This window comes from Nematolebias whitei, chromosome 23 (genome assembly GCF_014905685.2).
Source record: "Nematolebias whitei isolate Nwh7 chromosome 23, NemWhi1, whole genome shotgun sequence".
Taxonomy (NCBI): domain Eukaryota; kingdom Metazoa; phylum Chordata; class Actinopteri; order Cyprinodontiformes; family Rivulidae; genus Nematolebias; species Nematolebias whitei.
The window spans coordinates 24,461,964-24,474,155 of record NC_056520.1 but is presented as its reverse complement, the minus strand read 5'-3'; the positions used below and the strand labels follow the sequence as shown (position 1 = coordinate 24,474,155).

General features: G+C 40.2%; 1 protein-coding gene across 1 annotated transcript in view; it reads right to left on the bottom strand.

The window, feature by feature from the left end:
• LOC119428657 (serine/threonine kinase 11 interacting protein) overlaps positions 1–12,192 on the bottom strand; it is a 97,748-nt gene that overhangs the window by 51,475 nt on the left and 34,081 nt on the right. Inside the window, exons 12-16 of the mRNA XM_037696327.1 lie at positions 7,883–7,964; positions 7,340–7,795; positions 7,046–7,257; positions 5,354–5,464; positions 2,916–3,138 (exon numbers count right to left, since the gene is read on the bottom strand). Of these exons, the coding sequence (XP_037552255.1) occupies positions 2,916–3,138; positions 5,354–5,464; positions 7,046–7,257; positions 7,340–7,795; positions 7,883–7,964 (1,084 nt within the window). The remainder of the gene's footprint in view (positions 1–2,915; positions 3,139–5,353; positions 5,465–7,045; positions 7,258–7,339; positions 7,796–7,882; positions 7,965–12,192) is intronic.

Sequence of the window (12,192 nt, the reverse complement as noted above, 5' to 3'; positions counted from 1 at the left end):
AAATAGCCGTGGCAGCCATTTTGAATTGGGTCGACTGGAAATGTATTTGATGTCCACATAATTACTTTCTGTTCCCTTCCTTAAAATTCATGCAGTGGTTCATGACAGATTTTGCCAACAGATGTACACATCAACGACTGCCCACCCTTCATGGTGAAGGGCAATATAACCCCCCCACATACATACATACACCTGCAGCACATACATTTCTGCATACTGCAGGCAAACAAAGGCCTCAGTTCAGACATGTGTGAACTGAAAGGGCCTTTATTGCCAGAGAGTTGAGGGAAGCAAGGTTAAACAGTAACAAAGAAACATTGCTCCAAGAAATCTTCAGAACACGTGTTGAACAAAGCCTGCACCCTGTGTGTGCGTGCCTGAGCAGATCCCAGTGTCAGGCTTGGTTCAACTGCAGGGAGGCAGCTGCTGAAGCTGAGGCTGTTATCTGGCTCGGGCTGATTGCAGAGATGGGAACTCGCTGGAACAGGCAGCTTGGGAATAAAACAGAACAGATAACTCCAGGGGTGTTGCAGTCAAACACGTCTGAAAGCAAACTTTTATTTTGTATTAATACATCCGACCAATGGGAGCCTGATAGTGTTTGGCATCACCTGACATATGTGACCTTGCACTGAGTTGGCGTTATCTTTAGTTGCAACCACGAAGTCCACTGACAGCTGAGAGCACAGAGTAAATGATCCAAATACACCACAAATCACTGGACAAGTTTAAATGACACTTGCAAAAGTAATCAATGGACATGCAGCTACAACTGACTACATTTAGGAGTCAATCCAATTCAAGATGGCTGCCACAGCCAACTGACCTCAAACATAAAAGTAGATATAATTCAGTAAATCGGACAGTTATTGAGCAACAATCTTATGTGATAAAGAATAAATGTCATCTGTAATATTATGAGCGATACAACATCAATTCTCAACACAAGATGCTCTTTGAGGAACGCTGGGCCTTCACCTACAACAGATGAATCAGTCATCGCTTGTCTGTACATGAATATGTGCATGTTGTTTAATTGAATTTAAGTCAAATGTTATTATCAGGTTTGCTAAAAGGATCTCCAACTAGTTGGAACAATAAACCTTATTTGATAAACATTTATTTCAGCTGTAAAACCAGGACTGTAAAAATACAGTAGGCCATTTATTTTATTTATGCTGCAATGCATTCTGGGTAAACAACGTAGATAGGTTGCTCTGGTGCGAGCTTGAATATAAATTTTTAGAGCCCAACCGATATATCGGTAGGGATTATATTTTAGACCGATATAGACGTATGGGGGGGCCTATCGATATCAGTGAAAATTGTCCCATTATGCGCTGATATAAACACTTTTAATTTTTACCTCTAGAATGCTGGAATCAGCCGTAATTGTACAATGTATCCAGAAGAGGGCGCATGAAGAATACTTTCAAGTCATGGCTGCTTACTTAAGTTTCATTTTCACTTTCATCTCAGACGAAGCAGGGAGCAACGCTGTGTAACGTATTTTGCTGAACAGAGCATGGTAAGTTCATTTTAACTGATGTGTAAAACAAATCAACAACACTAAATTCTCTTCAATCCTCCAAGCTGCTTGTCATTTCATTAGCTACATTTCATTTTTTTTTTCATTTACCCTTTATTTATCCAGGTAGTCTCATTGAGCCACGAGAACTCATTTTCTAGAGAGACCTGTTTTTTAGGGAGCAGATGGTGGGGGTTAAGGGCCTTGCTCATGGGCCCAGAGTGGGGCGAATGAGGATGGGGGCAAGTGTGGGTGCTTCACCTACCCCACCCACAATTTTGATGTTGTCGGGGCCGGGGCGTGAACCGGCGATCTTCGGATCACAAGCCCACCTCTCTAGCTTCTGCGCCACCACTCCCCCAATAATACATAATCATAATCAATCATAATAATACATACCGCTCAAGTTAGCAAGCTAACTTTTAGATAACCTAACATAGGCTATTGCCTTGGAAAACTTTATCCAGAACAGTAAACCTAACATAGAGGTGAAATATATCAGGGTTAGTAATGTTATCTTTGTTTGTCTGAAATCTTTAGTTCTCTGCAAAGAAAACAAAAACGTTGTCGTGGTCAATACTAATTAGACCATCACCATACGTGACTGTTTTAAACAGTGAACAGGCAAGGGTGTTTCTTTGTGTACTTTACATATTTGTAACACATTTGATAACTTAATGAAGAAAAGTGGACAGAAAATGTGAACGCACATTAGGAAGGCTGTTTTTATGACCAGTGCACCACTTGTAAACCTAGTGTGGGACTAGGTATAGCATGGATCTGATTTGCTTAGCTTCATGACTGCTAACAGCTGCACCACTCACTGTTTTCTTAGATTCTTGGAGGAGGAAAAAAAAAATTCAGCCATTATATCGGTTATCGGCAGTCGTGTTCCCCTCCTAATTTCGGTATCGGAAATAGCCAAAATTTCCATATCAGTCAGGCTCTATTAATTTTGGACAATATTTGACGTTCAGCCCTTTAATTTGAACCTGAGCGTACTGACAGAGAGAAGAATGAAGAAATGACCAATATCTAATAAAACTAATAGAAATAGCATTAGCTCCAAAAGCTAATAAATTAAACCTCACAAGATGGTTGTTTCGACCCACATATTGTGCACATGAACTAATACAAAATATAATTTTATTGTCATGTTATAACTGCGTAGTCTTGACTCCTTGTGTTTTAGTCTTCACAACAACCGATGTACGTCATTGATCCAGAATGTATTGCTCCGGTAAAATAGCAGTGATGTTCTTAGGTGAAACATGTAAAAAAAAACATATATAATTTTAAAAAATATTTAGGAATTTTCATGTGTCAGAAACAAGAACTTTTAGTAGAATAGAGAAATAACAACATATTAAGGTGTTATCATTATTACCTGTGTGCATTAACCCCTCTCCATCCTGTTCCTCCTCGCCCTCTGGTAACATCACGGCTAGGCTTATCTTCACTCTTCCTCCACCATCCTGTTGCTCAGTCTCTCCCTGAGGCTTAAACTCTGTCCTGCAGCGAAGGCACTGCAGGCGAGCAGAGCCGAGAACCCGCTCCAAGTCATAGCGCTGCCTTTCCTCCATGGCACGAGACAATATATCTGTCAAAACCTAGCGGGAGAGCGAGAAAACATTTTTATGATGTGTTTTCCCTGCTGGTTTTCTATTTGGCACTATAACACTGATTCTGCTTGCAAACTAACAAATACCTGCGAGCACCTCAAGTTCAATCGAACCGTTTTGTTTTATAAGACTCAGTCTGTCTCCGTTTGAACATAAAAACTGGGCACATCCTGGTGTTTTCTTTTTGGTTGCCTTTAAATTTAAATGAGCAATTAGCCTAGAGGTGCAACATGAGGAGTTTCAATCAACACAAGGACAATGTGAAAAAAAAAAATCATTAACAACGCAGTGAATCTGGTACAGGCTGTACTGCTGGAGGCAAATGTCTAAGATGGAAAGAGTGGAGACTTGTGCAACCTAGTCAGGAATTCAATGGGTGAGTTTTCCTTCCATGTACAATTACTTGTTGCACTGAAGGGATATAGTATATGTATAGCTAGGCCTGTCGCGATAAACAATAAATCAATTAATTGCATCACAAATGAAAATTATCAACTTCATTTTCATCGGCTTTATTGTTTCTTTGTGTCTTTCTACTGAAGACACTGGATGACAAAAAGCTCATCTCCGGTGCTCTTCTCTGACCCCTCCATTTCTCTTGTCTCTTTAAAATCCATTTTAACCGTCCAAAATCACATTTTCAGATCATTAAAAGCAGCTAAGCTGAGAAGCTAAGCTACACGCTAAGCTAATAGGCCAAACTCCAGGAAAAAAAACGTCTTGTCGAAGCTTCAAAATTCACGGTTTTGCAGGGTTTTTCTCATTCAGACCAAGCTGGGGGTCAGGTCTAATGCGTCGCATATCATCTTAACCAATGATATGTAACGGAAATACGAGTGGCGTAAATTAGCAACATGAAGATCGGTGGAGATAGAGCACGCAATTTTCTAATTAAGACAGTTTTTATTCATAAATAACGGTGATCCGTGCGACCCAGAAGTACACTATGGATCGTGCTTCTGTAACAGATAGAATGACAGGCACTAACATAGCGCTAAGCTAGTGCGCAACAACCCCCGTGAGTGCCCTGCCAAGGCAAGTGACCTCAGAGAAACACTACAGGTGTGGTGAGTTGTTGTAGGTAACCAGGAAAACCTGGAGTGGACTTTTAATGGTTTGAGTATTCTATTAATGAAGTGGAATGGATTTGTTCAAGAAGAAATAGAAACAGCACTGGGTGAGTTAATATTTCATGGTAAATGTGGGGGAGGCACGTTCCCATCCATCCATTTTCTTCTGCTTATCCAGGGTCGGGTTGCGGAGGTAGCAGCTTAAGTAGGGTGGCCCAGACTTCCCTCTCCCCAGCCACTTGAGCCAGCTCCTCCGGGGGAATCCTAAGGTGTTCCCAGGCCAGCCGAGAAACTTAGTCCCTCCAGCATGTCCTGGGTCTTCCTCTGGGTCTCCTCCTTGAACTCCTCCTCCTGGGGCAAGACCTCCTACCCGACCCGGAGAGGGCACTCTACCCCTTTCCGGCTCAAGGCAAGTCCCCTTCACAAGTAATTATTGTGACACCTATGGTTCTTATCACAAAATATAAAAACATTTGGTCAACTAAAATCAACATGTATTTAACAACATTAGAACGTTTGCGCTTAAATTAATAAACAGAAGAGCATCCTTACTAGAAAAAACAAATGAAGTGTAGGGTACAGTAAATTGGTTTTAGCTAGGGGTGCACAGATAAATTGGCCGGCCGATTTATCGGCCCCGATTTCCTTAATTTTGGGAAATCGGCCGATACTCGCATGAGAAACCTATTTTACCGATTTTTTTAGTTTTAACAACAATTGTCTGAACTTTATTTATATTTCAGAGCACTACCTCGTGGCCAGTTAAACAAGTTTATATTGTTTCTAGGATATTGTTCAAGGGTATGTTTTTCAGTAAAATAAGACTAAAAATTGAAGGTGCATTGTGACGTTGTAACACCTGACCGTGTCGCTTATAAAACTAAATCGGTATCAGACAAAATCGGAATCGGCAGGCCAGACTTTTTAGAAACTGGTGATCGGCCAGAAAACTGAAATCGGTGCACCCCTAGTTTTAGCGTTTGCTGCTTCGTCTTCATTTTCCGATTTAAGTGATTAACTATGCACAGACAAAAACAAGTGACAATTGTTAAAGTGGCCAAATGGCTGGCTAAATAAAATTGATCTATTCCAAGTGTATATTAATGGAAATGTTTGCAAGTTTGTCTATTAACCTGAGCGGCCTGCTGCGGGTCGTCATCCAGCAGGACGTAGCATCTCCTCTTATTTGTCTTGGTGATGTAGTCAAAGTGAAGCTCCACGGCCGGAAACAAATTCTCTGCATCCTGAGAACAAAACAGCTACTGATGCGGTCATCCAAAGAGAGCGTAAACATGAACTTCAAGATGGTAATACAATGTTTTTAGTTGATAAAGTATCAAATAACATTAGACAAAATGCATTTTCTATAAAAATGCAGTGAATGCTGAGTGCTGATAAAATTGGCTGAAAATGAATTTGACCTGAAAGCTAAAAGTAGTAAAAAAATAAAATAGTTAAACATAGCAAACCCTAGTTAAAAATTTAAAGTAGCAAAATGCTAACTTAAAAGTTAAAAGTAAAAATTGAAGTACTGATGTATTGATGTAATGCATTCACACTGCATTTTCGCAGGAAATGCAACTTCTCTAGTTAAAAATTAGCTGACTGGAGTGTTTGTTTTGGACGGGCTACAGGAAAGTTTTAAAATCACAACACATCAATTTTCATATCAAGCAGAGTTTAATGTCAAATAATCATTTACCAGATCCTACTAAAGTATCTACTAAAGATCCTTTCCCATGCAACTTGAGATATGAAGCCATGTTCTTAATTTTGCAACAGATTCAGTCTTCAGAACTTCCTAAATGTTTGGTAATCTTACAGGGAATAAAGTAGGGGTTGAACGACTACATAATTTTTAAACTCAACATTAACATAATAAAACTCGGTAGAGCTCGAGTAGTTGATGCTGTCATAGGATCTCAAGATGAATAAATAAATAAATAAAAAATAAAACCGCAAAAAAAACGTCATTCATTATTTAAACCAAAAAAAAAAAAAGGACCATCAAAACATTGGGAGTGTATATCATGCGTTTATCATATACAAATAAGTTAGTTATTATTATTAAGCTGCAAAAGTGAAGAAACGTGCAGCACATGAAAAACAAAACTAAAAATAGTGGGGCAGACGACCACCCCGCACCACCGCCAGCTGTGATGGGTATTAGGGTTAGTTTGAGAGATTAATATTGTGTATAATTTTTTTTTATACAGGTTTAGAGATTAATATTTTTTGCTTTTTGTTTGTGAAACAAGGTCAGAAAGAAGCTGGTTCTGGTACGGTCATTGGACCTGGTGTTACACCATATTCTGTGACCTGCAACAGTGCATGCAACACCGCCCCCTACGGTCACAATATACGGTGATCACAGAAATTGGTATAACACTGGTTTGCAACAAGCTCCAAACAGTCAGGAAGTTGATTCATTTTCTGTTTCCTTACGGTAGTTGAACCGGAAGATTCATCTTTAGTGAAATATTTCCATACTATTGATGCATTTCTACCTGTTTGTCAAGACTGGGCCTGCTCCGCTCAGTCCATCTGCTGGGAGGAATCTATTTGGTAGCTTCTACTAGTAGCCCGGTGCAGCTCACGTGACACGTGATGCAATGACGTAACTGCGACGTAATGATGTCACTGTGAATACTCGACGTGAAATTTAAAAACTCGATAGATGTTCTAGGAATTGACCGGTCGATTACTCGAATAGTCTGTTAAAGCCCTAGAATAAAGCACCTCAATTGTCAGTACTTGAACGGAACGAAATAGATCCCAGCCTCTTACACAAAACTCATTGTTGGCCCGTCCAGTCCAATTCTTACCCCTTGGATCCAGGCAACCTCTGTGGTCTCCACTCGAACCAGGCTGTCCAGCTCCAGCCGACACCGCTCTTGGCCACGCTGCACATCCACCTCCAGCACCAAACCCTGCTTGACGCACAGAAACACCTCTGCTCTCTTTCTCTCTTGACCTCTGCTGTCCGTTTCTTCTTTGTCAGACAGGACTCCAACAAGAATTGGGTGACACAAGTCCACTGAGGTGGGAAAAAATGGGTGCTGGTTTGTGTTCATTCTCAAGATCAAATGTAAATTAACCTGGATCCCTAAAGAGTTTACCTCCAAGGCCCTCTTCATCTTCTTGTTTGGCGTTTCCGCCCGACACTCTGGCAGACCTCTGGAAAGCCGGGCTTGAATTAGGTACTTCTTCCTGCCTCACTGTTAACCCATCCACCATGCTGCCCTCCAGGGTGGATTTGTTCTGCTGACTGTTGTGACTGAGCCACTGTAAGGTGGACTCGGTGTCCAAGTCCATGTCTTTTGTTTCCGGAGAGAGGACCAGTGCCGGGGGGAGCTCAGGTACTCGTCCAGACGGAGATGAATCAACAGGACATATGGTGGAGTTACTGGGACCATTGGAGAGAGTTTCAGAGTCTGGATGGTTTGTGCTGACAGTGCTGATGGTGGTGGTTGCTCCTCCATCTAGATGGTGCTGGTATCTCAGCCAATCTTCCCCCAACTGATCTCTGAAGCTGGACATGCGCTCAATCTCCTGCTGGTGGGGGAGAACTATGTCTGTTGGGAAAATATGAAGGTTTTAGATGTGTGTCCAACTAAATAATTATACATCTAACAGTTGGAGATACATGTACGGTGACACACCTTGTGTGGAGGAAATGCGTCTGGGTACATGATCAGTATCACTTGGTTCAGAAATGCTGGCCCTTCTCACTTTCACTTTACTCTGAAAGATAACAGATTTCTCAGAAAATCCTATAGATGTCCTTTTTGTAGACTTCATTGGACACAAAAGTTCTTTATAGATGTTAAAGTTGTTCAAAGACATCTAAGCTAGACTTCTATAGACATTTGAGTTGTCCAGTGATGTATGTTGTCCATACATGTCTAAGCTAAGTATCTATAAACAACTGATTTGTTTAAACATGTTTAGGTTGACATCTAAGCCAGACACATGTGCATAAATCTATTATTATTATTATAATTGTAGTTCAGAGACATCTAAGATAGAAATCTACGGACATTAGGGTTGTCCATAACTGTTTGTTGTTTATAAATGTCTCAGTTAGACATAAATGAACAATTGCGGTGTCGTAAACATCTACAATGATCATGTCCAGAACCTTTATTTAACCAGATAAATATCCATTGAGATCAAGATTTATTACCCACGTTTTTGAATTTTAAGCCATGGGCATTGCATAGTAATGATTTTTTTTACTGTGACTTAAAACACAGGCAATGGTTAAAATAGACTCAAACACAAGCAACATTCAAAGGTCTCACTAAATCCACTGTATCTCCAAGGATTGAAGAAGTCTCTAAAGGAGATGAGGTCTGGCAGTTTCAGATCAGTCTGTAGAGTGCTCCATGCCGAGGGGGCAACAAAGTTGAACACTCGTTTCCCTAATTCAGTTTTGACACAAGGAACTGACAGTAGGACAACCTTGTTAGAACAAAAAGTATAGTGACTGTCATTAAGTATGTATACCTGTGTGCAATCAGGGAAGACCAACCAGATAAAGTGCATGGCTCACAGTGATGAGTGTGATCACTATACCCATTGACAAACCTCATAACACTGTAGTAAATACTAGCATCTAGGGGCTGGAGACATTTGGATGGGAAGCTCACAGCGTACAGCGCAATATTAAAGTCAGAGAAGGGCATAAGATTCAATGGTATAAATAAAGGTTGAATGAAAATAAAGGTAGCTGATATTAAGGTCTTCTAACTGAGTGAGAAACGGGACTTTTTTGTAACGAAAACCCACCTTAAGACCCAGGTATTTGTAGTTTGAGACCAGATCTATATGTTTTCCTTGTGGAATTGAAATTGTGGACATTCCCTGCTAGCTGTCTTTTATTAAAAAATAGCAAGAGGTATTGAAAAACGATGGAGGCGTTCAAAAATGTCTTTAATGTCCATAAACATCTACACCATACATCTATGAGATACGGATATGTCCATGGATGTCTGTTGTTCATAGACATCTACGCTAGATGCTTATTAAAATAATCTCTGACTAGCTGGAACAATAGATCTTATTTGATAAATATTTACACTACTTGGCCAAAAAAAAAAGTTGCCACCAAAAAAAAGGTCACACACTAATATTTCGTTGGACCGCCTTTAGCTTTGATTACGGCATGCATTTGCTGTGGCTTTGTTTCGATAAGCTTCTGCAATGTCACAAGATCTATTTCCATCCAGTGTTGCATTAATTCTTCACCAAGATCTTGCATTAATGACTAGACACTAGGCATGATGGGTGCATCACTTTACCTGCCTCTCTTCTTACCCTGATGCGCCCATCACTCTGGAACAGGGTAAATCTGGACTCATCAGACCACATGTCCTTCTGCCATTGCTCCAGAGTCCAATCTTTATGCTCCCTAGCAAATTGAAGCATTTTATTCCGGTTAGCGTCACTGAATAGTGGTTTTCTTAAGGCTATACAGCTGTTCAATCCCAGTCCCTGGAGTTCCATTCGCATTGTGCGTGTGGAAATGCTCTTACTTTCACTATTAAACATAGCCCTGAGTGCTACTGTTGTTTTTCTTCAATTTGATTTCACCAAACGTTTAAGTGATCCTTGATCACAATCATTCAGGATTTTTTTCCGGCCACGTTTCTTCCTCTAAGACGATGGGTCCCCACTATCCTTCCATTTTTTAATATTGCGTTGGACAGTTCTTAACCCAATTTTAGTATTTTCTGCAATCTCTTTAGGTGTTTTCTCTGCTTGATGCATGCCAATGATTTTACCCTTCTCAAACAGACTGACATCTTTTCCACGACCACACAATGTGTCTTTCGACATGGTTGTTTAATGAGAAGCAACTCATTGCACCAGTTGGGGTTAAATAACTTGTTGCCAGCTGAAAGATAATCGCCCATGCAGTAGTTATCCAATAGGAGGCTCGTACCCACTTGCTTAGTTAAAGCCAGGTGGCGACTTTTTATTTTGGCCAGGCAGTGAATTTCAGCTATAAAAACCAAGGCTGAAAAATACATAGACTTTTAAGTTTTATAATTAAAAAAAAAATTATTGACACAGGGTCATCGTCGAACTCTGTCATCTCGCTGTGTCCCAGCTGCTTTCAAACATGCTGTGGTACAGCCGACTATCGAAAAGAAAAACCTTGATCCCAATGTTCTTTCCAACTATAAGCCAATATCTAAATTACCCTTCTTGTCCAAAGTCTTAGAGAAAGCTGTTTTTAATCAACTTCAGCCTTTCTAGACTCACGAAGTTTGTGAAGAGTTCCAGTCTTTTTTTAAATCCCACCATAGCATAGCACCTCCAGATGCAGGAAGAGGGCCACCTGCATCATGAAGGACCCCACCCACCCAGCACACACACTTTTTGCCCCACTCCCCTCAGGAAGGAGGTTAAGGAGCATTAAGTGTAGAACCACTAGACTGAGGAACAGCTTCTACCCTGAGGCTGTTAGACTCATGAATCTCTAACTAGAATAATCACTGTGAAAAACCATATCATGTTGCTGCTGATCTGTTTCATGTTGCTGCTGATCTGTTTCATGTTGCTGCTGATCTGTTTCAATGTTGGTGTGTTCATGCGTGCACATCTGCTCACAGACTCATGTTCATGTTTGTGGTGATGTTCAATGTTTTATGTTATGAGTGCTTAGTGTATATTTAGTTGATGCATTTCTTAGTTCATATCTTAGATGTTACTACTGTTTTTCTTAGATATTTTATTGTTGGATGTAACTGGGACCCTGTGTACATAATTTCGCTCCACCACATGTACCACATGAGGTGCGAATGACAATAAAGAAACTCTGACTCTGACTCTGACTCTGAGACAGCACTTGAAAGAGTTTTTAGTGCTCTTCTTTTAAAGGTTGACTCAGGTTGCTCCGATTATTTAGTTCTTTTAGGTTTAACCACTGCCTTTGATATGTCAATCAGAGCATTCTTTTATCAAGACTTGAACAAGTTGTTTGTCTTAAAGGCTCGATTTTAGCATGGTTCAAGTCTTATTTGGCTGACAGGTCGTTTTCTGTTTCCATGAGGGAATACTCTTTTTCTTTGGCACTTATTCATTGTGGTGTACCTCAAGGGTCTATTTTGGGTCCTATTTTGTTCTGCTGTTTGCTTCTTTTGGGATCAATTTTTAGAAAGCACATTTATTTTCATTGTTATGCTGATGACATCCAAACATGTTTTCCTTTTAAATCAGCTGTCTCTGCCGCTCTGCAGCCTCAGTTTAACTATCTAAAAGACATTAAAGATGGGCTATCTCAGAACTGTCTGGCCTTGAATGAAAACAAGACTGAAGTTGTTTTATTTGGGAATTAGACTCCTGTGTGTGCTGAAATTCTCAGCCCTCTTGCTCCTCGTTGTTCCTCCGTGGTCAAGAGCCACAGAGAAACGGTCTTGGGGTGTTCAATGACAGTTCTTTTTAAACTTGAAAAGTAAATACCCACAGCTGTTAAAAACAGTTTTTATCAGCTATGTCAAATAACTACAGTAACATTTTATATTCATCCTAAAGACCTCAAAACTCTTATCCACACCTTCATCACCACTAGACAAGACTACTGCAACTCTTTAGATGTTGGTTTGGAACAATCTTTTCTCCAGGATCCAGAAGGAATGACCACATAACTTCTTTTTTAGCTGATCTACACTGACTGCCTGTTCATTTCTGTATTGATTTTAAGATTCTTTTACAAACTTTTAAATCTTTATGACGTGGCACCCTGTTATTTAATCAATCTTTTGCACTTTTACAACTGAAGAAGTGCACTGAGATCCTCCTGTCGGATGCTTTTAGTGCAGCTGAGGGCTAAATTAAAGCATAGAGGGGATCGGGCTTTTGCAGCGGCAGACCCAGACTCTGGAACAATCTGACCATTAATATTTGTTCTGAAGAGTCCAGACAGTCTTTTAAATCCTGTCTTGAATTAAAAGCCAGTGTAAAA